Below are 26,650 nucleotides of genomic sequence, written 5' to 3' on the forward strand. Positions count from 1 at the left end.
AAGCGCCCCGCGCGCTCTCATTGGTCAGCGCCGAGCGCGCCGCGCCTCGCCCGCCTCCCCTGATTGGGCGGGGGGCGGAGGGCGGGGCCTCCAGACGGCGCCCGCCGCCGGTTCCCGCGGCCGCCCCGAGGCAGGCGGGGTCAGGGGCGTGGCCGCGCGTGCGCGGAGCCTGCGGCGAGCGGCAGCAATGGCGGCCGGCGCCAAGTCCTTCCTGGCCGACGCGGGCTATGGAGAGCAGGAGCTGGACGCCAACTCCGCCCTCATGGAGCTGGACAAAGGCGAGCCCGCGCGGGCTCGGCGCTGTCGCCGGCCCGGGCAGAGGGGCCGGGGTGGGGGCTTGGCTCGGTACCGCTTTATCCACGGCGCGGGGCGGACGAAGGACCCGGGGCCGGAGGTACCCGCGGTAATTCCTGCTGTCTCCTTTAGGCCTCAGGTCTGGCAAGCTCGGCGAGCAGTGCGAAGCCGTCGTTCGTTTTCCGAGGCTCTTCCAGAAATACCCGTTCCCCATTCTCATCAACTCGGCGTTCCTAAAGCTAGCCGATGTTTTCAGGGTTGGGTGAGTACCGTCGGCCTGGCCCTGGCCATTCGAGTGTGGTCCCTGGGAGCGCGCTGTGCCTTGGCGTGTCGCAGCTTTGGAGTCTGGGAGGTGGTGCCTGCCTGACAACACCGCTGTGGTACTCAGCCTGTTGCGGTCGTGCTTGATTGAAACTCGTTCTCCACTTCTTTAGTGGGCTTAAGCGGCTGTGAGTGATAACGATGCACTTCCTTCTCATCTGTCCTGATTTGAGAATTCTCTCCCTGACTGGTTTAAGTTCACTGGCGTGAGTTTTGCTCCATAAGCACGTTCAAATCGTAACTCATAAATGGATGAATGGTCTCATGTGCAAATTTAATCTCCAACAAAGCTGGAAGTATAGCTTTTCCGAGTGCCTGCTGTCTGTTTGGTGTATATAATGGAATCAAAGCTGCTTTGTAAGACTTACAAAAGTGTACATTGGTGTTGTGGAATCTTCACCCTTGTCTTCAGGAAGGAAAATAAATTTGCTAAGCCCTTGACAGTGGTAATTAGGCTTCTCTGTCTTGGTCTTGGATCTGTTTTTCCAGCAGATTTGGATTGCTGTGTGCGCACGAAACAGGCATTTGCTTACACCCCCTCCTCACTGATGTCAACAGGTTAATTTCCCTGGCACTGGGCTTTAGTTTGATGATACCTGAACTAGAAAATAAAGCGATAGTATATTAATAGTCTCTTTTTTACCATATCAAATGTTTCTAAAGCATAGACATTTCCTTGTTTTAATTTGCTCCCAAAAGTTGTCGTTAAATAATTTCGTATTTAAAGTGCTTGAATTTTTGTTACAAAGTAGCCTGACAAATAAATGTGTGTATTTTCTAACAGGAACAACTTCCTGAGGCTGTGTGTGCTGAAAGTTACTCAGCAGAGCGAGAAGCACTTAGAGAAGATCCTGAATGTGGATGAATTTGTCAAGAGAGTTTTCTCAGTAATCCACAGCAACGATCCAGTTGCTCGGGCTATTACACTTCGGTACGTATGGCATGAATGATCCTGATTTGCTTCAAATCTGATCAATGATTCTGATTTACTTCAAACCTGTAGGTAACTATCAGTGTGCTCATCTGGAATAACAGGACCAAGTGCCAAGGTGTTGCATCTGGGCCAGGGCAAACCCTGGTATCAATTCAGGCTGGGGGATGAACAGATCAAGAGCAGCCCTGCCCAGAAGACCTTGGGGGTGCTGGTGGATGAAAAGCTGGACATGACCCAGCCGTGTGCACTGGCAGCTCAGAAAGCCAAACGTGTCCTGGGCTACACCAAAGGAGTCTGGGCAGCAGGCCAAGGAAGGGGGTTCTGCCCCTCTGCTCCCCTCAGGTGAGACCTCTCCTGCAGGGCTGTGTCCATCTCTGGGGCTTTCAGCACAGGAAGGACACGGACCTGTTGGAGGGAGTCCAGAGATTGTTATAGGGATGGAGCAGCACTCCTGTGGGAAAATGCTGAGAGAATTGGGATTATTCAGCCTGGAGAAGAGACGGATACGGGGTGACCGAACTGTGGCCTTCTAATACATGAAAGGAACCTACAGGAACGATGTAGAGGGACTTTTTACAAGAGCCTGCACTGACAGGACAAGGGGGAACAGCTCAAACTGAAAGAGAATAGGTTTAGATAAGATACTGGGAAAAAAAGTCTTTGTTATGAGTGTGCTGAAGCACTGGAACAGGTTGCCCAGATAAGTTATGGATGCCTCATCTGTAAAAGTCTTCAAGGCCAGGTTGGATGGGACTTTGAGCAACCTGGTCCTGTGGAAGGTCCCTGCCCATGACAAGGGGTTTGGAACTAGATGGTCTTTGAGGTCCCTTCCAACCCAGGCCATTCTGTGATTCTATGAGTGAAATAAAGGAGGCTTTTTATACATTGCTCATAGAGTTAAAAGCAAGGACATCTGTCTTTAAGAGGTGTGAATGATAAGGATTGGTGATAACGAGAACAAGGTTATTAACAACTTACGATGGTGAGAATTTTGTGGACGGTCCCAGGCAAAGCAGAATTTGCAGTGTTAAAATTTTGTATACACCAGAGAAGAAAGCTGAATCTGTTGTATGCATAACCCAGGCAGTAGCTCTGTGCAATATATCACATCTTGCCTAGGATACATTTAGACCAAGTGAAAGTGCTTCCTTGTGTGTCAAAATAGTTTTTGTTAACTTGTAACCAATACTTACATGAACCCTGTTATGCTTGCACTATTTTTTATTCAGCCTTGTCCTAGTTTGAACTGCTAGTTGATCTCTGATCAATAACTTCTAAGGAAATGCTGTTATATTACTGATTGCTTTGAGCTTCTGGGAATCGAGTGGGAAAACAAAATTAATCTTTCATGTCATTGTCCTGCTGGTTTGGTGTCTGTGTCTCTAATGCTATCCAACATGATCCTCTTAACTGCATCTTACAGCCCCTGTGCACGTGAATTCAAATGTGAAGAAAGCACTTGTCTTTCTCGCTTTTTATTCTTTTTGTACGTCCCTCTAGAGCTGTTACTGATTTCAGTGCTGGGAGATGGGAGGCATTAACAGGGCTTTGACTGATTAGGTGATATGTCCATTTCTTTTTTCTTTCGCTATTTCATTTGAGATGATGCGTTCATGCCCTGGTGTCTCAGAAATCTGTAAATACAATATGTCTGCATGGGTTTTTGTAGTTCCTGTTCAGTGTTCTAATATAATATTGCAGTTGTTGACTGGCGTTGAGGCTTATCTTCACAGGCTGCTACCATTTCCAGAAATCCTCTCAGTTTGCAAAAATATTTAAATTATTAATAAATTCACAGGATACATAAAATAAAATGTTAAAATAGCTTTTGGTTCAGCAGTTTCAGTTTAAAATCTTCTGTTGACTTTTTTTTGGTCGTCCTTGTCAATAACAAAGAACATGTTGGAAGAAAGAGCTGCTTAAAACCTTGTCTGTGGAATTTTATTGCTAGGGGACTGCATAAATATTTCCACAGAACTCCTGCTAAAATTACCATCAGCATAAATCCTGCATTCTTCTTTTAATTGGATTATGCTAAATATGCCTGAAAGGTATCTTTGAAATATTTTTTGCAAAGTATTCGTTGATATGCTGCTTTTTTAGCAGTTACACAAAGAGTGTTGCACTTTTTTCACTAATTACCTTATCTTATCAGTGAAAGATGTTGGGAATAAATCATGCCGTAGTGCACTCTGAATTTTAAGAGAGTTTTGGTAAGTTTCTCACTGTGCTAGTTTCAAGCTAAAAGCTATCAAGCTAAAAAGTATCAAAATGTAATTAAGTTTTTATCAAACCACTGACACAACCCACACAACAAAGTCTGTTACATTTAATTACATGCTTTCTTTTAGCATTTGTTTATTTCTCTAATAGTCATGAAAGAGCACATATTTATATAAATGTAGCCTTTTAACCAGTCTTTTTACTTTTTTATTTGGTTGCATCATTTCGTCAGGATCACTCATCTTCCTGATTTTGCTGTGATTTATTTCTGTAGGATGTTGGGCAGCATGGCATCTATCATTCCAGAAAGGAAGAATGCACATCACAGTATTCGCCAGAGTTTGGATTCCCATGATAATGTGGAAGTTGAAGCTGCTATATTTGCTGCTGCCAACTTTTCTGCACAATCTAAGTAAGAACTATTTTTTTCCCACTTTTTCTTATTGCAGAGAATGGAAACTCCATTAATACTTCCATTCACAAACATTATTTTCTGTTGTGCTGTCCTTTATAGCAAAACAATTATGTGCAATAGTGATGTAAGGAAATCTGCGTACGGGTTCAGCAGATATTTTTTTTCTAAAATAGAAAGCTCAAATATGAGATTGCTAATATAATTTCTGTAAAATAATTCATGATTAAAGCTGCTATTCTAGTTCTCAAAGTGAAGTGCTGCTTGTCAGTTTTTGAAAGCTTTCATTTTCTCATTGGGCCATGCCTGTGTGCAGGGTTTCTGAAAAGACCTGGGGTTTGGCAGTCACTCTCTTGTGTAACTTTTAATTGTTAAAACATGGTGTTTTGTAGTTCGGTCGATTTTTTTTTTTTTTTTTAATTACTTAACTTTTTATTTTTCATTTCACCTGGTACTTTCTTTTCCCCACAGAGATTTTGCTGTTGGAATATGTAATAAAATCAGCGAGATGATTCAAGGTACATGTGTATGTTGAATGATAAAGAGGGAAAGCTTTAATTTCTCTGAAAGTTCTTTATCATTTGTATTTACATATTAGATAGCAGAATGCTGTTGCCCCTAGAATATTCCAGTTATTAAATTAGCTGACCAATAATCTGTCTGGTTATCTTAAATCCTCCTAAAATTTAAGATTTTGAAGCACCTGTTGGGTACAGAATAAAAGCCCATCTATAGTGTGATGAATAAACTCGCATAGACTCTCATGGGTTGCTTCAGAGGAGTTAATTTATGTGTTACCTGCAGTGAAGCATGGAGCAGCTTTCTCAAGCAACCATGAAAGTGCTTGATAGCGCTATCATTTCACACCTAGCTAGAACATGAGTCATTTGAGGGCACTGCAGGTGTTTGCACAGTCTCCTTTCAGCAGTGGTAGCAATCCAGACACACTCTGTGCCTCAGAACTGCCACAAAAAGCCAGCCCAAGGACTGACTCTGGCTGTGTTTCTCTCCTTATTGCAGGTTTGGCCACACCTGTGGACTTGAAGCTGAAGCTGATCCCCATTCTGCAGCACATGCACCACGATGCCAGCTTGGCCTCCAGCTCCCGGCAGCTGCTGCAGCAGCTGGTGACATCCTACCCCTCCACCAAGATGGTCATCGTCACCCTGCACACCTTTACTCTGCTTGCTGCTTCTTCTCTGGTTGACATTCCCAAGCAGGTAACTGTTCCTAAGGCAGGCCTTCCTCTCGAAGTACAAAGTACATTTTAAAAGCACTCAGATTCTGCCTGCTGATCAAAATGCATGGTGATGGCTGTGCTGGGTTGGGTGCTTCTGTGTGCTGTTGAGGAAGAACACTCTGCTGTTGCTTTCATATTTTTTGCCTTTTCTGGTTCCATTTCCAAGTGACTGGATCAAACACACTGTACCTTTTTTACAGTTCGTAACATGTCTTTCTCTAAATCAGGGATTCAGATCAACAAGGGTAGATCAGCATGCAGGAAAATAAACACCCTTTTTCTGAAGACTTCAACTTGCCTGTGGAAGGCAGGCTTCACTTTGCACTTCTCTATATTGTCTTGGGTTGTAGGTGTGCCCTTTGCCTTTCTTTCAGCAAGCACATGAATATTTCAGTAGCATAGGGTGCATTTAAAGTGTATTTCTTAGAGAACTTTGAGGAATTTTAATTGGTTCCTTAAATTCAGGACTATAAACCAAGTAATGGGAAAGCAGTGATGGAAAACTACAGTGCTTTTTAGGCTCTGATAATGAGCTTGGTGGATGTGATTTATGGAGCAGGTCTGAACACAGTGGCAGTTGAGACTCATCCAGCGAATCCTCGTAGAGGAGTCACGAAAATCTGTTTGCTTTCTTTCAGCCCTGCAAGGCTGATGTCTGTGACTGTTGGATAATAGCATTGATCTGTCTGAAACTCTCTGCTGTGGCTCACTTCTGTATTTCAGATGATGCTTCTGATGGTACTGAATCTAAGTCTACTCAAACAACATTAGAACACTTAATGTGCTGCTTTTATTTTTTTAATGGCAGTAAACATGGAGATTTAGGCTGTATTTCTGCAGCACAACTGCCAATTCTGCATGAAACTGATGTAGCCATGGTGGGGATGGAGACTAAAACCATGGCTGGCATGTTCATACTTTGTCAAGTTAGTTTTGGCTCAGTGTGCTCAACATTTCTTCCTGAGTGCTTTTGAAAATACTTCCCTCTAGTAGCATCACTCTTAAACAATGAATTTATTTTATTGCAGATTCAACTTTTGTTGCAGTACTTGAAAAATGACCCCAGGAAGGCCGTGAAGAGGCTTGCAATCCAGGATTTGAAACTGTTGGCCAACAAGACACCACATACATGGAGCAGAGAAAATATTCAGGTCTGGATGTTTTTTACGCTAAAGTTTATTATGAAACTTCCCAAGGAGTTGTAGAATTCTTGGCAGAGAAACGATTTGGGAGGTAAAAAAGGAGTAACATGCATCTCCATACCCCTAAGTTAGGTTACTCTGCCAAGCAGACTAGCCAAGTATTAATGGGCAGTTCATAGAATGTCTTCAGCTGCATAGGTTGACACTCAAGGATTAAAGTTGAAGCACTGTCACTGAGGGAAGGCATGTGCCATGTAGGAGGCCTTTGTACAGCCAGGAAGCAGCTTTTCCATCTGACATAAGAGCTGAATGTTTGCACTGATGTTGCCACACTGAGTACACACCAATGCTCTGGTGCAGAACAGAGCCTCTGGGATTTGTCAGAACATGTCACGCAGCCAGGTGTACTTGAAGGGACAAATGGAATTTTGATTTCTTTTCTTAGAATTAATGGGGTTTTTTCAATAGAAGCCTTGTGACTCCTTTGTATAAGTGAGAAGGTGTTTATGGTGCAGCTGTGCTGTTTGGGGAAACTAGTGTTCTACTGTAGATGTTACTGCTGCCTTCTTTCAGTACCAGTTGCATGTGAATTTTTTTCTCCTTTCCCTTTTTCTGGTAGAAATGACTATGGAAAATAACTTCGGTTTACATTACTGGGAAAGTAAATATTTCAAGAACTTAATGGCACAGGGTTACAACTCTGCTTTTTCTTGGGTCATTTTTTCTTTGCTTTTGTTACTCTTGGAAGCTACTTTAGTTCTGTGCTGTTAGAGCATAAGGCAGCTGGGAGGAAAAAATAAGTTTTTGTTGACAATCATGTGAAAAGTAAAGCATGTTCTGCTCTGTCCCCAGTTCTCGGAGAAGATGGTTTGGAGTGTGCAGAGCTTTTTGCTTTAGTGAACTGCTTTATTCCTCATAACGGGTTAACTCCAGAAATTTATTTCCTTTTAGGAGTTTTATGGAATTAAGGATTTTTTGCGGAGAAAATGCTGCTCTATCCCATTATATTTCATTAGTAGTTATCTCAGTACAGGTGAGAGACATGGATAAGATGGCTTTCATTGCCATGTAGGGTTTTGAAGTAAAGTGGGTGTCCTGATGGTTGAAATGCATAGGGAAAAGGTTCCTGACACTGATGTCAGAACTAAGCCAGTGACTAGGTTAAAACAAAACTAATTGTCTGAAGCTTGCTACTGCTAGCTGAATGGCATACAGGAATAATAAGAGTTTTTCTGACTTCTGGAATAAAAAGTTGGCATTTTGAGTTGGGAAGTTGTTCTCCGTAGTTATGTTTATACACCAGGGAGTGGAAGGGACCCTCCTTTTCCCATGGCAAGGCCTGCCTCTTGTACCTTTTTACCAACAGACATTGGTTAGTCTCTTCAGCATTTTAAGTCTGTGCTGTGTAGGTCACTTGGGAAGTTTGGTCTTTGCACTGTGGAGGCTTCACTGACATCAGCTTCAGGAGCTGTTGTGCCTAGAGCTGTCAGTCCATCCTGCTGGTTCCTCTGTGCTCCTGGCAATCTTCACAGTTACTGTTTCAGAAACGCCCTGAGAGCTGCTCTGATAGCACTGCAGTAGAACATCATTGTCTTGGGAGACATCAAGACTCATTATCTACCCCAGTCATTACATCCTGCTCTGTCTGTCGATGCCATTCCATTCAGTGGATTAGCAAAATACTAACTGGTACAAATCACAGCTATATTTGGAATTTAACCCTTGCACAATACATATACCTGATAAGAACACCGTGGGGTTTTTTTATGTTCTGTGGAACTAATTGTGTTGTTTTTCCTGATTCTGTTACTGGCTCTTTGTCGTTCAGTTTTGGCCCACTCTAAAGCAGAATATACGTATATTTTCTATTTATGTCTCATATTACCATCCCTCCTGTTGACTAAAAAAAAATCAGTAAGTGACTAATCCAAAATCAGTGAATGACTAAATTGTGGGCAATGTTGGCATAAGGAAAGACTTGAGAACAATGTGCATTTTAAGAGTTATTCAAACCTAAATGCGATAAGGCCTGTGGTAAGATCTGGAAAAAGGCACTAAAGTAGGACGGGAGTTCTCCTACAGATGAGTTAAAACATAAAATACACCTTAATTTATTTATCAAGAACCTTAAACTCCTGTTGGACACCAATACTGCTAAAGGAAATGACACTTGAAACCTTGCTCTTCAGAGGTGTATTTCTGTATTAAACCTTGCAGATTGTTACAATGCAAAATAATCAATATGCCTGGAACTGTCTTAAATTCTTTTATAGGATTGGATCAATGAGACCAGATGATATTTTTGCCACTGATTTTTAGTTAATGAATGACTTATAACTGATGTTTCCTAGCATATAGGACCTACTGTCACTTTTCTGCAAGCCACATCCTCAGTCCTCTAAACCAGCTGCTTGAGGACTTTTGTTTTTAGTACACTATTTTCTGTGGGAAAATCTTGATTCTTAAAACTTCTCAGAGAACTGCAACTAAATTTTTCATACAGGTAGCTCATGGGACTTCTGACCTCTGTATTTTTTTCCTCTGATTTTTAGGCACTCTGTGAATCTGCTCTTAACACTCCTTATGACAGCTTGAAAATGGGCATGTTATCTGTTCTTTCCACATTATCAGGGACCATTGCCATTAAACAGTATTTCAGCAGTGCTCCAGGTAAGAAAACTGCATTAGACCTTTGGCATTTTAATAGCATGGTTATCTGCTGATGATCAGTTTCATCTAAACACTTTGTAGCATTTTCTAAAACTATTTTTGAACTTCAGAACACTGAGAATCAGACTGTTCATCATATGTAAATTTAAAATGGGACACTGTATAGTCATGACTAACGATGGTTTGGTTTTGTTTTGTGGGTACTGTGGTATATGAAAAGGGCTTTTGCCTTTGGGTCTTCAAGTTTTCTTCATTTTGTGAAGAAATACATTGGCTCTCAGATGGCTGACCTTCATTCTGCTTAAGGTGCTTTGAAACCGTGGATTTGCATAGTTTTTGAGTTGCAGGGAGGCTTCATGGTGTAAGAGTGGGCTGGCATGTTCCTCTTCCACCCTTGTGGGCTTGACCTACAGCAGTACCAGGTGAACCGTTCTGCTTTGTGACAATATTCTGGAGAATTTGTAGAAAAGGAGTAGACATTTAAAAGTGATTCAAGGTATCTTGTTCTCAAAATTATGATCATAGTCAAAATTATGATCATACTCTTTCCTTTTTTTCTTCTTTGAAAGCCAGACTGCCCTAATGAGTGTTATGAGCTCAAATACATGGGCTGCAGAAATTGAAAAAAAAATAAATAGTACATCCTCTTCAGACATTCTGGCATGGCTTAATAATTAATAGACTCGCCAGCTTTTTTTAATCAGACGTAATATTTCTCAAGGCAATAGTTCTCTGAGTCCTGAAACATCAACCTTTAGGTCCAGATGTTCTTTCTCATGTGTGTAATTTGTGTAGTGTTCAGGAATGAGAGAGTCTCTGAAGAGAGAAAAATATTCTCATCCTATTGTTTACACATAAGAAAAAACCCTAAATCAGTGCAATTATTTTGCAGAAATGTACTTACAGTTCTGTGGTGTATTTATGGGCTGTGCAGTTTCATGTTCCATTTGCCTTGCTTCTGTTTAGGAGCAGCAGCTGCAACTGCAAGGTCATTTGATCTGGTAAAACTAGCACAGGAGTGCTGCTACCATAATAACCGTGGCATTGCAGCTCATGGAGTGAGGATTCTGACCAACATATCAGCCTCTTGCCAGGAAAAAGGTAAGGGGAAGCAAGGCTCTGTTTACAGTCAGGCTTATGCACTTAACACGCATTAACTCGTCCTGTCTGTGAACCTAGCTGTAAATCTGTCTGATCCCTCATGCTGGGAAGGGAGAATGGGGACTGTAATCTACCAGGGAATACTCTGCATGGTTTTATGAAGGGTTGGGAAGGTTCCATATTTGTCTCATTCTGAGAAAACTTCTGCCCATAGTAGAACTCGTGCTGAACGAATGCTTGTTTCACCTTTGCTGTAAGACTGGTGAGTTGTTGGTCAGCCTTTGAAAGCCCTTTGCACAAAGCCTGTTGCAAATTCATAACAGGGCATTTAGAAGTTTTAGTCCCAAGATTTATGCTTGCTTTGCAAGTGTCAGTGTGGCTGCTGAATAGTTACCTGAGACATGGAATGGCAGAATTGTTTCTCGTCAAAGTAAGGCAAAGCAGAAGTGTTAGGAAGATTCTTAATTGTCCTGACTGCAACAGCAGTGCAAGCATTACACCAGCTATGGTCAGAGAATAGAAGAGAGAACAGACAAACTCTTTTTCTTTTTGTAGATCTCCTGCCTTTGGAGCAAGATGCGGTTTTTGGCTTAGAAGCTCTTCTTGTTCTCTGCAGTCAAGATGACAGCCCAGGAGCTCAGGCAACCTTAAAGGTGACATTACTGTTGTCTTCCCCTTCACAGCTGTAAGTTATAATAACAGCTTGTGCAACAGAGAGGCTGGTGTGCACCAGACCCTTTCTGGTGGAAGCATAACAGGCTGGAGGGAAAAGGAGATTTTTCTGGTTTGCCCATAATCAGAGTTCAGAGCAGTAGAAAAACTGAGCATAGATACGGTACAAGTCCTCTCAGCTCTAGGATAAGAGGATTGTTGCAGGTGGCAGGAAGCATTCCTCTCAGAGGAACAGCTGTAATAAAACACGAACATTGGATGGAGGTGTCTCTGGAGGACAAAAAGAATCTTGGAGAGAACTTGCTTTTTGGAGACGGAAATGCAACGTACATTATCACAACATTTTAATAAATTGTTATTCTTATTTTCCCACTTCAGAAGCCATCAGTAATTTTTCTAGTTATTTACCTTAAAGGCTGGTGGTGTGAGAGACTACTAATGTTTTTGTGCTGGTAGCTCGGGGACAAAGGCTTGGGCTCTTAGAAAAATCTCATATTTTGTAGAGTGCATGGTTCTGAAAATACCAGATCTGCATTTCTGCAGTCCTGCTTGCAGCTAAGTAAGCGTGCCTGGCTTTTCTGGTTTTGAAGACATTGTGTTGATGGCAGCTGTGGATTGTGTGAGTTGCAGATCACGCTGACTTGCATGGTGAAGCTGGTGAAGTGCCGCCCTCACCTGAGCCAGTCCGTGGTGGAATCCCTGCTGGCACAGCTGCACAGTGCCCAGGACAATGCCAGGATCCTCATGTGCCACTGCCTAGCAGCCATTGCCATGCAGCTGCCTGTCCTGGCAGATGGGATGCTAGGAGACCTAATGGACCTCTATAAATTAATTGGACAATCTGCCACCGATAAAAAGCAGGAACTCTTGGTAAGACCTCCCTTGATGGATAAAGTCTGTATAAACAGTTGTGGGTGGATTATATTTTAAAAGGCAGCTAAGACATTTGTTATGTGTCCAGGTTGATGTGCCAGTCTGTAGCCACTATTTTCAATTTTGTTTAAACTTCTGACTCCATATGTTCAGTGTAGAAATACCTCCTAAATGGAGCCGTACTGTGCAGTGTATTCCATTAGATTTTCCAGCAGATGGCACTGCTTAGGCAAACCTGGCTATTGGAATTATTGGGGTATCTCTAAAGCAGTGGTTAAAGGCCAAATGGCAGCTAGCTCCATTTATCTAGAGTGCTGTGAGGCAAATGACTTAATATACTGTAAGAGAGAAAAATGCTTTTATCACATCTACTTGGAAAAGAATTTGAATTCTAAAAAAGAAATTACAAGCTTTCTGTTAATTTATTTGGAGCATTTGAAATATTTCAGCTAAAAGGCAGAGTAGAGATTCTTTAAATGAAAGATACTTTCATCTACCAGAAATACTTGGATTAATTATTTTAAATTATTATTGTTTAAAAGATACATGACTGAGAGGTTTTGCAGTTAAAATATATATAAATGTAGTCTTCTATGTAGTTTTCAGCCCAAAATAAAACAGAAATGGATTTTCTTTCTTCTTTTCTTTAGTTACTGAAATAAAACTTTCTTCCTCACTCCTGCACTTTCTACTAGGTTTCTCTTGCCACAGTGATATTTGTTTCCAGTCAGAAAGCTTTGTCCACAGAAGTCAAAACTGTTATCAAACAGCAGCTTGAGAATGCCTCCAATGGGTGGACAGCCTACAGGATAGCCAGGCAGGCTTCCAGGATGGTAAGTGAAAATACCTGGAGAAAAATGGTTTGCTGTGATTGAAGGAATGCCAGGGATTTCTTTGAATTGGATTAGGGAATAAGGAAAATTATAGGACTTGGGAGGAGGAAGTGAATGGGGGGAGAAAAATAAAAATCAGTTTCTCTCCTGATTCTCTCCTGATTCCCTGGAATGCACATTCAGGTATATATCATTTGGGGCACTCATCCCATCAAAATGGTTTTTTTCACTTGTCCTTTTGAAGTATTTGAGAAGGAAGTGAGTGATGTCCTGGCACTTTCTTGAGCACATACCTACTCTGTATTGTCTGACTGCTCTTCAGAATGTGATGTATGGTTCTCTTTCTTCAACGTGAAGAGAGGAAGAAAAATACACTGTTCCCCTTTTCCCTTCAGTTAATTCACAGTTGGGGTTAGAATTACACAGAAACCTTAGTACGAGATGCTGAGGTAAATTTCCAGGGTTTTTCCTCATCTTATTGAATTATCTTGTGTAAATAAATACTATATGTTTTTAAAGGCTGCTCTATCTATAAAGTAAGCACTTGTGCTTTTATTTTTTTATTAGGATTGCCACAATCAAATCGCTGGAAAAAATTTCACTATTTCTGTTTATAAGCTGGGAGTAGTTCTGGAGACGTTCCTGTTTTCTTATTTGTGTAAATTTTGTAGAAATCCTCAGCTTTCTCTCACGGCCCCTTTCAGAAACTTCCTTGTCATTACAGGGCAACCACGACATGGCCAGAGAACTGTACCAGAGCCTGCTGACTCAAGTGGCTTCGGAGCACTTCTACTTCTGGCTGAACAGCCTGAAGGAGTTCTCGCACGCAGAGCAGTGCCTGGCAGGGCTGCAGGAGGACAGCTACAGCTCCGCGCTCTCCTGCATTGCCGAAGCCTTGAAATCCTACCACAAGGGAATCGCCTCGCTGACGGTCAGCACACGCCTCGAGTGGGGATGCGTCTGGGTGCTGCGGCGTGGCTCTTTGGGTTCTTAACTCTCTGAAAAGTTCTCAAATACGCCTGGCGTCTGCCGGACTCCGCTTGGTTCTCCTCTGCAGGCAGCTCAGTTGTAACACACTGCATCTCGAGAGGAGAGATCCTGTAACTCAGCCAAGCGCGATCAGATAGATTTCTCTTTGCTTTTTCTTTTCCCTCCACCCCTCCTTTCCTGCCTTGATCAGATCATATGAAATGTGACAGATCTTGTTTGATTAAGGTTACAGTACTTATAACTTTCCACTCCTTGCTTTGGGTGAATAAAAGCTATTGTAATAGTCAAGCCTGGGAATCGACCTAAATTGGCCACTGTCTTCTTGAAAGGTAGAGAAGGATTCAGTTGTCTCCCTCCCTCTGAGTTCATGTTGCATTCTATTTGACAATGTGATCTCATGGAATCCTTACAGCAAGCTAGTAAGAAGAGGGAAAACAACTCAGTTTCATAAAATCCAACTGGTACCTGCTTTTATGCAAATACTTTCTGCTTCTCTGAAGCGGTAAAAATACCAAGAAGCTGTGTGATGTCTGTGAATGTAAACAAAAAAGCATTTGTGATTAGGCACCTTCAGTTCCTACTACAAAGTTGCTTCTTAAGCAAAGATGATCTAGCTTCTTACAATACTTCCTTTCATATTTTAATTTCCGTGAAGAAATCTTTACATACAGTTTTCTGTATGCTTTTCAATGAAGCTGCTTTGTTATTTTAGTTGCTGGACAGTTAGGGTCATGACAGTTCAGACATTAGCGCTTAATAAAGTTCAGATATTACTATTTATTAATAAAATGTCCCTGAATAAGCTGAAATGACATAAACCTCTACTTTTGTCCTCTGAAAGACCCATCATTCCTGAAGTGCTTGTCTTTAATTGCTGGCTGAGTGAATAAGGCTTTTAATTCAACACTTTGAGATTTCTCTAACATCAAGAAGACATTGAGAGGAGGACCTCATCTAATTAGATGTTAATATTTAATACAGGCAGGAAAATAACTTGATTAAATGGGTCATACTGTGATCCAGTAATTTAATTACCCCTTCCTCAGAGTTTGGGGTGCTTTTTCTGTTGAAGGATTCCTGTCTTCATCCATCTCCTCTGCTGACTTCAGTTCCTGTTGCACATCGTGCTTTTCTGGCTGCGGTGCCCTCCTTATTGGTGGTTGTTTTCCAGAGGAGTAAGTGCAGCTTTTGTAGGTTAGAGGGGAAGAAGTTGGGTTTTACTGCTGGTTGTTGCTGACTTGTTGCATCACTCTGGACGGTTTCCCAGCCATGCTTGGGTGTATCAGCTGTAAAAGGAGCCACTCACTGCTCGTCTCTAGAACTCAGCCTCTCCAAGGGGAGCAAAGTGCCATAAAACACACGTGACAGCCTTGCTGCCGAAGGCTTCTGCTCTCTTCCCTCTGACTTGAGCTTTCCTGTTGCTGCTGTTTCAGTGCAGAGCATGACTCAGCACTGCTGGTACCACAGAGCAGCGGTGCATGTGATGAGCCTCGTGTAGCTGCTCCACTCCAGCTGGAAATCACAGTGTCAGTAAATCTCCTGCAGATCTTCGGCCAGCCCAGTTTAGCAACGGTGAAATATCCAGACAGCGCCTTGTCGGAGAGTTTCTCAACTCCTCCTTGATATACATAAAACTGTCTTGCACTGCAGAGTGTTCTTTCGTGGGAGTTAGAGCACTTGAGGGAAAGAAGTCCCTCTGCTTTATGGATAAGAGGTGAGAGTCCCTGTGAGAGAACAGGGAATTGTCAGGTAGCATACTGACCACAGTCCCCGTCTGTCTTGCTGCGTGCTTGGTTGTGGAGTTAGGAAAGGTTTTGAACGGGTCCTGCTCTTTCTGGCACAGATCATGTGTCTCACTGGAAGCATTGGGTTTATTTTCCACTGCTGGTGATCTAAAGAAGACCCAAAACTCGAACAAAGCACTTGTACAGCCACTGGTTAAGTAGCGCCAATTCCAAATACGTTGATAGCAAGTGGTGGTGTCTGAAGAACTTGGATGAGCCAAAGAAATATTTCTGTCTCTTTCAAAAAGAATTGTAACTCATTTATTGTTCATGGCAGATAAGGTAAATCGCAGTATTAATGAGACAAGCTTATATTTCCATTACAGGAGTCAAGTCCAATTTGTGCTACTAAAAATGTCTGGATTTTCTGATGCGAATGCTTTACTCTTTAAAAGCATGTAGTCTCTGTAGAGCAGTTACAGTGCGGTGTAACTCTCTTCCACAGAGGGTTTTCTGAAACCATCCTTGCAAAATAAGCTGAACAATTCCAGTTCAAAAGGGATTTTTTTTTTTTTTTTGTGCACTTGGAGAAGGAAAAGCAAAGTGATAGATAAGAGGGACTTAATGGTTTAAATAGGAAAATGTCTTATTTTTTCAGCTGAAATCTAGTTCAGTAGTTTAGAGTGGTTGCAGTGGGCTGATGTTTCCTCACTTCAGTCAATAGTGGGCCAGTTCTCAGATGATCTGATGCTTTGTGAGAAACCAGTAAGCTGGTTTTCTGCCAGCAAAGAAATGGTTCTTAGTAAGGTTTTGGGGTGGATTATAACTTCTAGCTTTGAGAAGTGACCTGGTGAGGAATAAGAAGCACTGGGGAAGATAGGCATGAGTCTAAGAGAAAGTCCCAGTGCTTTGTTTCTGGAGAGGGCTTGTTCTTCTCAAAATCCAACAGCTTAAGAAAAATAAGTAGTGGATTTTTTGCTTAATTAGTATCAAACCTTGAGTACTACAGTTTACTCCCTCCCAGGTGTCCTGAGCTGTCGCAGATGTTTCTACAAGTCAGATAAGCTCTTAGGGAGCAAAGCTTCATAGAAGTGTATTTTCTGAACAATAGCAGCTTGTCTACCCTCCTGGAATTCTGTTATTTACTGTTCTTACCACTGTGATTTACCACTAGACCGTGTCTCTTGTCTTCATCAAATGCAAGGTTCAGTGCCTTCATAATGTTCCCATCCATTTCACAGCTCCAAAAAAATCACCCTTTCCCCCTTGCTGTGGGTAACTTCAGCCAATTCTTCCTCTTCTGGCTGATGCAGAGAATCACTTTTTCAGTCCTTGCATTCAAGTCAGTGTACTTTTCCTTATGGTAAAGGCTCTCTGACCTAATGTCATTTGAAGCCTACTGGCTTGACCTTGGAAAAAGAGAAAATAGGTGCCCTAAAAGTATTTTAACAGCTTAAGTCATATTTGTTACAAGGGTGACATGCTTGGAATATGACTTAGTAATTATGTAACTTCTATGTCACATATATATATAGTATGATTGAAATTGGGCAAACCTGTCAAACGCAGCTTTTAAAAAAAACAGCTTTTAGAATTGGACTTAAGGATTCGGTTTTCTGATGAGACTGTTCAGTGGCACTGCGGTGTAATTTTATCAATTTTGCTTTTGACCTAGTTTGCCGACGTTCCTATTTCTGTGTTTCAGGCTGCTAGTACGCCACTTAATCCTCTGAGCTTTCAGTGTGGTTTTGTGAAACTCAGGATTGACCTTCTGCAAGCTTTTTCTCAACTTATTTGTACCTGCAACAGCCTAAAAACAAGTCCACCCCCAGCTATTGCCACAACGATTGCCATGACATCAGGAAACGAGCTCCAGAGGTGTGGACGCATCTCCAACCAGGCATGTGCTCCCGTTCCACTCTTGTGCGGTTATGTTTGTGACTCTGGCAGGAAGGAAGCTTCTCAGCAAGCATATTTGACAAAAGAAATGAGAAGTAGTTGTGAAGTGGGTTTTTTGGATCGTGGACTTCGGTTTTCACCTGTGGCTCTGAGAACACCTGCCTGTAGCAGGCCGTGTTTTGAAGCTGAGTGTGCGCGTGTGTTTTCTCCTCCAGTCGTGCACACAGCTCCCAGGGATATGCACGTAGCAAGTCCCGTGGTACGCTCAAACTTGCAGCTAGGCTTCTCACACCTTGCTTTGAAACACCTCAGACACTCTGAGCACACTAAGGAAGAATATATTCCTGAGGATGATTCTGCAACTCTTTTTGCTGAGAGTTGGCAACTGCCTTGGTACTGTAGGAACACCAAGGAGACTTGCTCCTAAATCCATGCGATCTGCAAGAAGGAACCAGTGGGTGGTCATTGAAAGAGGGAGCACTTTGATTTACCAGTAGGGGATGGAGGAGGTTGTTGATGGATTTTTTTTCTTTTGCTTTGTTTTTAACTCAAGGAGATTTTGTTGGTGCAGGAAAAATACCTATTTCATGCATGGATAACAGTCTGTCACTTTGATAATCTTTATCTGAGTGAGGAAGCAAGAATTTTATAAATTTTTCTCCAATATGCCACCTTATGCCTTCAGTGTTGTATATTACAGTGTAGTGGTTTTCTGGATGAGTGGGATTTTGTTTGTTTTGCCTTGGTTTGTGTTTTTGCCTAGTAACATTTGTCTCTGCAGATGAAACACTCCATGGAGGAATTCCGAAACCTGGCCACACGCTATGGAGATCTGTATCAGTCATCTTTTGATGCAGATTCAGCAACTCTAAGGAATGTTGAACTGTATCCTTTAAAAATTCCAGAGTTTGTCTACTTTCCTTCTCATGTGGACAGCACGAAGCATAAGAATCCTCTTTCCTGTGAAGACTGCCACAAAGTCATTTTGAAAGTTAATAACATAAAAATTAGCTGCCAATTGCTTAAAGCCTATTTGAAAATAAACATTACCGTATTGTTGTTTGGAATTACTTGATAAACAAGTTATGACACGAAAACTGGAGCAGCATATAACTTGATATTTTCACAGTTCTTGCTCTTTGTTCGCTAAATGATTAATGACTGTAGGATTGCTTCACAGAAGTAAGGAAAAGTGCCACTAAATACACTGCATTTCTTGCTTTAGGTGCCAACTTTGAAAGTCTTTTAACTCCTTAGTATTAATGTCAGACAACAGCAGAGCTGCCTGTTGATTTCACATGCAATAGAAGCTCTGATTTTGGATCCAGAGTCTGCAAGGTAGGTTTGATAGTTAACTGCATGCTCCTTTCTGCTTATTAATAAATCCTTGGAGCTTTAAACTTAGGAATTCAAGGAATGCTCAGAAAGTTTCTCAGTAGACCTTTCTAATTATATTCTGGGCAGGCTTAAGGAGCTTTTACTTCCACACTATACCTGGCAGACTGGGGACTCTCTTTTGGGTTCTGCATTTCATACTGATTTTGCTCTTGAGAGCACTATAATGGACTTACCTTAAATATAGATTTGAACTTCTAATCTCCCCTTTAGCCACTTTAATTTGTGTTGTTGTATGTTAGATCCCATACCTGTTGCGTGCACTTGTAAGTGCACCTTGTATTTCACAACAGAAGGAAGTTGTATTCCTTCCAAACTCTCCTATTTCCAAAGCTGTGAAGATACATGCACTAAATTAGTTCAGATTTTTAATGTAAAGCCATCACTTCTGGCTCTTTTTCTAACAGTGAACTTAAATCCACTAGAAAACAGCGTTCAAGTACTGATGAATTCAATCACTGTTTAAAACTCCCAGGCTGAGATTCAATGGAAAATACTGTGGATAAAATCTCTCAGTCATTTTATAGCTGCTAATAAAAGTGAACATCCTAGGTGACTAAGTAGTACTCAGTAGGAATTAAGTATTGCTTAGAAGGTGTATTAGTCAAATTTGTATCAAGCTGGGTGTCTACGAGATGGAATTCTGTTCAAAGGAGGAGATTATAAACTTTGAGATTTAGTTTTAATTCTGGCTGGCATTCTTCCTTTGTGTTGTGAGACTGTTACAAATTCTGCAGGGTTAAGTAAAAGTAGGGGGAAGTGAGTATGCTGAGTCTGTTAGACCTGTCACTTGCTTCAGCTGTGAGAGTGGGGACAAGACGTGGTAAATGAGTGGTAGTTATGAAAGATTTAAATATAAAGGGCAAGTGTTATCATGGAAAAATAATTTAAAAACCAGAGTTAACAGTTTGAAAGGCATTTCGTAATGGATTTGGTGGTGTAATGTCTTGTCACGTCCGTTTGGTAGCGTGCCTTCCAGGTTGTGATGAGGAAGGTGAGTTAGACATCATGAAAAGTTTCTCTTTTTTTTTCAGTTTCCAGGAATGTAGCTCAAATGGAACAGCTCATGTTGAAAGCGAATATGAAAGAAGGATGATGTCTGTATTTAATCATGTACTAGAGGAAGTGGAATCCCTCAACAGGAAGTATGCTCCTGTGTCTTACTTGGCAAGTAACAATTTAAAATGTATATTGTGTAGAGAAAGGGGCCGAAACCCCAGAACTCCATATATCTGTGGCTGGCAAAAAACCGAGAAGCATTCTCAGTTACTTAACATTACTGACACGAATGTTCTCTGCAGAGACACCCTTCTTTAAAAATACTTCAAGAACCATTTTGCTAAGACATCTGTAACCTTAGTGGTCTGATTAAAAATAATCTTTTGGAAGCTCCCATCCTAAGAGCGCAGCAGATGCTGATAAGGAAAGTACAGGTAGCGTCAGGTCTCTGTCAGAGCCCTCACACTCAAACGCTGGAGCACGTTCTCTTAGCTCACGTCCTTGCTGGGGAGGAATTCTCGCGCTCCCACACGGCAGCCGAGCTTTGGTCCCTGAGCTGGTGGTGGTGAGGGCGGTGCTTCGTGAGTGTGGCATTTCTCTTATCAGTGCAGGTCGTCAGAGAGCACAGTGTGGAGTGTGCTGGGTGCAGGCAGTGAGCTGATAACGCCCTCCTTTATAGGGCTGCTGCGTTTGTCTCTTACTGCTCGCGGACATCGTGAAGCTGAACAAAGTGGGAACAAGGTCGTTCGTTTGTCATGGCTGGCATCTGTTTGCCCTGTTTCTAAACCCAACAGTCCCTACCAATTCCAAACATAATAAAAGAGTAAATCATGTAAACCACAGCAAAGGTAAACCCTGTAAACTTAGTTGTGGCTGGCTCCACACCAAACCAGCTTGGTGACTTCAGTGGCGCTGCTTGTGTTCGTCTGAGCCAGAGGCATGGTGCAGCAGGGAAAGAAAGGGTACACAAGGGGCTCAAAACTTAATTATTGCATTAAGTTGTGATAGATGCCAGTCTTTTTGCTTGGAGGGGAGTTGCTTTTTTAGACTTTTTGTGTATGAGTGTTTCAAGCGGATCCTGCTCTGCCGACTCTTAACACCAGGACTGGAAAGATTTGTATTTTTCTTTTGCTTGGCCTCTTTGTTTTTTCCAGAGCGGAATACCTCCTTCAATAAAGGGCAGAACATAAACAGAGAGGCTGAATGTAGTCACTGTCATCTTAGTGGCCGTAATTCTATGACTGTGTTAATATATTTTCGGACTTGAAATGGAAATTCCTGCTGTTTCAGTACCTCAAGTGCATGTCTTTTTTCTGTGTCATGAATGATATTTTTTCTCAGTTGTTTTGGCTCTTGTTTCTTGCAGCATACAGCTTGCCTGTGCAACGCTGTCATTGCCTTGTTGAAGGTGCCCCTTTCATTTCAAAGGTACTTTTTCCAAAAGCTGCAGTCTACAAGTATTAAGGTATGTACTGCTCAAATACGACCTCAAATTTCTCTTTACAGAGCCTTTCACAAGAAAAGCCCTACTGAAGGCACAGAGCTTCAGCATTTTTAGTGAAGATACATAACTCAAATAGCATTTAGGTTAATCTGCTAGGAATAACTTGAATAACGTGTATGTATGGTTGTTCTGAGCCACTAGACTGTCACTTAAGCAAGTGGGATTCACTTCTTTGATTGCAAAGCCTTAAAGATAAAATGTAGCTGGAATTTTTGTTGATTCTAAATCTGCAAAGCTAAATAATTCTGGTCCTGGGAGGGCAGTTTTCATAGATTTGCATTGGGGGTTTTTTGTCCTTTTCCTTTAAAAAACAGTGTTTGTTACCGTGGAAGAAAATTGTCGTGTATATCAGCTCAGTGACTGAGAATGACTATATATGACTATGGTTGTGGGTTTTCTTGTTTTACTCAGGTGCTCTGTTTTCTCTGGGAAAACTGAAAGCCTTAAATTTTTTAATATTTACTCTTGCATTTTGCTTCTTTGTTTGGCTTCATATACTTGTGGCTATTCTGTGGAAAATTTTTTCCACATCTTTTGAATAATTGAAGTAAATGAAACTGATACAAAGATAATATCTGGTATTGCTGATGGTGTTTATTAATTAATATAGTAATGAGTCTCTGATAATGTCTGTAAAAATAATTTGCTGGCTTTCCTACCCAACCTCTCCTTGGAAATTTTTCTATTAGAAGGTGTCCTTTCTCATCCTTGAATTCGGTTTGCTTTTCTGGAGGCTAATAATCACATTTTGATCTGTTTACTTGTGTTCCAGCTCGCTCTATCCCCATCTCCAAGGAACCCAGCAGAGCCTATAGCAGTACAGAACAACCAGCAGTTGGCCCTCAAGGTGGAAGGAGTGGTTCAGCACGGATCCAAGCCAGGCCTTTTCCGTAAAATCCAGTCCGTCTGTCTGAATGTCTCCTCAGTGCTGCAGAGCAAATCTGGACAAGACTATAAGGTGTGAATAGAGTAGAGTCAGGAGGAGTCTTAAGCTTTTTTTGCTGTGTTTTGCTGTTCTTTTGTTTGACTCAGGGTAGCAGAATTTCCAGGATGAGATGAATGGGTGGCTCTGTAATCCCTTCACTCCTGCCAGTTGACATTTAAAGCACTGGCCGGAGCCAAATGTGGAGGGGATCTGGGATTTTTAAGTCTGCAATATGTCAATACTTTTTTTTAACAGCTCTTCTTCCAGACAAAGAGGCTTTGTGATGTTCAGAACGAGTCAGTAGGAATCTGCCTGAGATGAGAACTCAGCCTAGTTATGGGCCTAGTTATAGATCATACAAAATTCCACTGGGAAAAAAAAATAAACCAGGAATAGATTATTCTCTACCCCATAGTTTCTAGAATATTTTTATAGTCATTTTAAGGTTCTTTTATTTTGTTTGTGGAAATTGTGCAGACAGACTGTCCAAATCAAATAGCATCTGAGGAGACACACATTAATTTTAAGTCAACACTTTTATCAAAGATTGCATGCCTGAGGTTTAGATTCTGCTAACATGTGATGCTTAGTGAAAGGCCCGTTTTGGTGGGTTTTGGGGGTCGAGTTTTTGTTTGTTTGGGGTTTTTTTTGAGGAGGAATGGGAGAAAGTCAATGGCTGGTGAAAGAATATGACAAGGAAGTGCGTGATGCTCGACTCACGTTACTTTGTGGAAAAGTAGAACCTCAGGTAGAAGATGACTTGTTGGCTTGTCAAGCTGTCTCAAGTATGCACATGTATTGGTTTAGCAGAATTGAGGACAGATTTTTCCTTTTTTCTCCTCTCTCCTTCAAATGGAGAGCTGAAAAGTTATTTTTGGCAGGTTTATGTAAAACGGTGCTTTAACCTTCCATCTGTGTTCTCAGATTCCTATTGACAACATGACCAACGAAATGGAGCAGAGGGTGGAACCGCACAACGACTACTTCAGCACTCAGTTCCTGTTAAACTTTGTGATCCTTGGCACCCACAACATCACAGTGGAGTCCTCTGTGATAGATTCAAATGGCATTGTCTGGAAAACTGGGCCTAAAACAACTATTTTTGTTAAGTCTCTCGAGGATCCGTACTCTCAGCAGGTTCGTCTCCAGCAGCAGCAGGGGCAGCCTCCATCCCAGCAGCAGCAGCAGAGAACCGCCTACTCACGCTTCTGATTGCCAGGAGTGACTCCATCCTGCTCACTTGGTATTGCAGTTTTGCTTGGACACTTCTTTTTTTATTATTTTTTTGAAGATTTTTTTTATTATAACCTTCTCCTGAGAAAGTCTCAGATGCCAGTTTGTTGCTTTTGAAATTATCTGGGGTAAATGTGAACTTGATTCAGCAGAGGCAGCTGTTCAAATCTGAAGTTGTGCTCTTACTATAAGGACTTCTGCCTGATCTCTGACTTGTGTTTACAAACCTGTTCCAGCAGGCTCCACAAACTGCAGTAGCAGGGGACACTACGAGCTCGTTGACTGGTACTTTCCATGTTTTTTGAAGCAGACATAGGTTCTAATGTCAGGATTCTGGGACATTGGGAAACACTTCACTTCGGCTGGTTATACAGAAACGAGGGTAATACCAAGTGTGTATCTTTTAATGTGAAGGAATTGGCAGGAATTTCCAGAGATTCTTTTTCTGACATTTTAATGGCAAGTTCCAGTATTTGACTGGTATGTGTATGTTACTGCAATTCATCTGCACTACTTAATGCACGCAGCTGAAAGGAAAAAAAGAACTGTAGTTCACTTGTGATACCCAGTCACTGCAGAGGGAGGAGACTGCTCGTGGGGCTGCTGTCAGGGGAGTCTTGCAAGTAGCAGAGTTTTACAGATGGGAATAATCACTGTCTCTCAGATGATATGGAATATATTACCATGTTGTTTTTAAACTTTCATGCGTCTGTGTTACTGAAGCCTTTCATTTTGTTGTTGTTTTTTTTTTTAATTTAATCTTTTAAGAGGGAAGTTAAAATGAATGACAACTTGCAAGTTAACCGCTTTGTTTTTTAAAAGGAGTCCTTTTAAACCTTTATACCAAAACTTTGTAATCTTATGTATTCTTTGACCAATTTGAGAAGTCTAATTGTTAATTTTACAAGAATACTTGAAATAGAATTTTGCCAATTCTAGAAATGGATCCAGAATAATTTTGGAAATACACTGCTTCATACATAATTTTCACACTTCTTTTGTGGTATAAAAGGCTGAACTGTATCCAGACTCACAGGCAGTAGATCACATAACATGACCTTCACCTGGTCTTCATAAATAGTCTCTGCTTATATCACTATGCAGGAAAGCAGGACTCAGTTGAGTGAGGAGGAGGAAGGAGGGCACTTCTTACATACTTGAGCATGTTAATCCCTCCCATTGAAGGAGAAATTTTTATTGCTATTTTCTCAGCAAATTCCCATGATACTGTTATTTCTTCCATCTGATTTCATTCTAGAGCTGACTGGAGTTTACAGATTTTGCTTGCTTCAGGTGCAGAGAATATGATAATGAATTGCTGTTAAGCTGAGGCTTCTTTTGCATAGCAGGATGAAGAAGTTTTTGCAGTGTTTTCACATAGTAGTTCCTCTTGGCTTGAGACTATGAAAAAAAGAAAAAAAACTGGAAGTGATGATGTCACATCATGGCCAGGCTGTAATCCAAACTAGAAAAGATAATTGGGATGCAAGGTTGAGACAAAAGGCATAAAATTGGTGAAAAGTTAAGCAGCATCCTTCTTAAATGATTTTCCTTTTGAGCAGGAGACAGAGTGCCACTGCCTTTCAAGCTGACTGAGGAAAGTGGTGATTTCTGTCCCATTTTTGTGGTTCCATGCCTATAGTTTGGGGGGTGTGTGTATCTACATGCAGCTGTGTGCACACATGCATGCATGAGCCTGTAGCTACATCTAGTTAAATGGTCCAGAAAGAGCTGACTGACCTGCTGCTCTGTGTGCTCTCTGTCAGACTGAGGATCTGAACTCTTTGTGGTCAGCTGGGTTTTTTCATTAAAGCCATAGATCAGCGTCTTTACCACAAAAACCTCTGTATTTTAATGCAAAAAAAAAAAAAAAAAAAGAGAGAGAGAGACTAAGAGGTCAAACATTTTTTTTATCATGCATAATGAATGTGTGTTTCTTGCTGTCACTGACCAATATGTTGGTGGAAACCTTTGGTGGTGCCATTCCAAAACAACTCAGAAATTACAAGACATTTCCATGCTGGAGAACAAACTTTTCTCGTAAGTCACGTGATGTTCAGAGTGCATAGCTAAACTTATGAGAAGCCTAATAGGAAAAAACCCAGCCTTATCCAGGGAAAGCCTTGCTCTGGCCTGAGGCTTAACTGTCTGTGAGCTGGTGAGATTAACCCTAGTAGAGCTGAAAAAAGTGTTCCTTCTTTAAACGTGTCTGCCTCCCTGATCTGAGGGGCCTCTAGAACTCCAAGGGCTTGTATCAGTTTTAAAGCCAAGGAAATAATAATTGAAGCCTGAGAATCTGGATGTTAGGTGTGGGAGATTGCATGGGGAGCAAAATTGCAATTGCTGCTTATTGGAAATCAGCTCGTATAGGAAGGTGGCTTGCTGGACAAATACCTGTATTTCTAGCAAACTCTTCAGAGTTTCTCATGCTGACTCATTTGCAGGTTAGTTATATGTGTGTGCTGATCAGGAAGTGCCCTGGAGCTCTTAGTAAATTCTCCTTTTATGTAAGCCCAGTGTTTTATGTTTTGTTGGATTTGTAGCGAGGTTATTTTTTCTGTGTGTCTTGATTGTTTTCTAACATGATGTATTTTTATTCCTAATGTGCTGGGAAATAACACTTGTCAAACAGAAACCATGGATTTTATGGCAAACAATGTCTCAAAATACCTAAAGAGCAGTGAGGAAGGGTGTTAAAGTTACAGCAATATACAGAAAGCTGCTGTTGGAGCTATCAGCTGTGAATGTGATCCTTGACCATTCGTGGAAGCAGGGAGGTTGTTCTTGAGTCCTGCATTTGGTTTCTGGTGCCCGTACTTGAAGATGCGCAACAAAGAATTTGGAAAGCCCTTCTAAGATAGGACCCAACTTAAATCTCCTTCGTGTTTCTCAGTAAACAAAGCAGTAACTTGATTACTATGCATAGCTGCACACTGATAATGAGAGACAATTCAGATCTGTTTCACTTACTGGCAGAAGAAAGAAGATATTCAGTGGCTGGACATTGCTCCTGAGACAGCTGCTAGGAATTCGAACAGCAAGAGGGGCTTATGCAGACAGCTACATCATGACCTGTTCCTAATCACTGAGATATGCTTTCATCCAGCTTGGATAAATTGTTGGGCTGCGCAGGAGGAGATGATTGAATGAAGATGACTGGAGGTGCTGATAATATGTGCAGTTCAGCATTAAGGCAGTAGGTTTTGGTGCTTAGGCTCTATAATTTGACCTGACTTCTCCAGGGATGGTGCAGCCAGTTACTCTCG

At 41.5% G+C, this 26,650-nt stretch overlaps 1 protein-coding gene across 1 annotated transcript; it reads left to right on the forward strand.

Annotated features, from left to right (window-relative positions):
- Positions 1–160: 160 nt before the first annotated feature.
- Positions 161–24,088, forward strand: INTS7 (integrator complex subunit 7). The gene is made up of 20 exons (XM_040058355.2): positions 161–278; positions 427–556; positions 1,400–1,546; positions 4,047–4,184; positions 4,656–4,702; positions 5,205–5,404; positions 6,453–6,575; positions 9,119–9,236; positions 10,203–10,337; positions 10,893–10,990; positions 11,640–11,879; positions 12,578–12,715; positions 13,440–13,646; positions 17,135–17,329; positions 18,110–18,213; positions 18,598–18,666; positions 19,758–19,890; positions 21,089–21,187; positions 21,999–22,184; positions 23,076–24,088. The coding sequence occupies exons 1-20, from the start codon at positions 188–190 to the stop codon at positions 23,361–23,363; spliced, it is 2,886 nt and encodes a 961-aa protein (XP_039914289.1). The 5' UTR covers positions 161–187; the 3' UTR covers positions 23,364–24,088.
- The last annotated feature ends 2,562 nt before the right edge of the window (positions 24,089–26,650 follow it).

Source organism: Hirundo rustica, chromosome 3 (genome assembly GCF_015227805.2).
Source record: "Hirundo rustica isolate bHirRus1 chromosome 3, bHirRus1.pri.v3, whole genome shotgun sequence".
Taxonomy (NCBI): domain Eukaryota; kingdom Metazoa; phylum Chordata; class Aves; order Passeriformes; family Hirundinidae; genus Hirundo; species Hirundo rustica.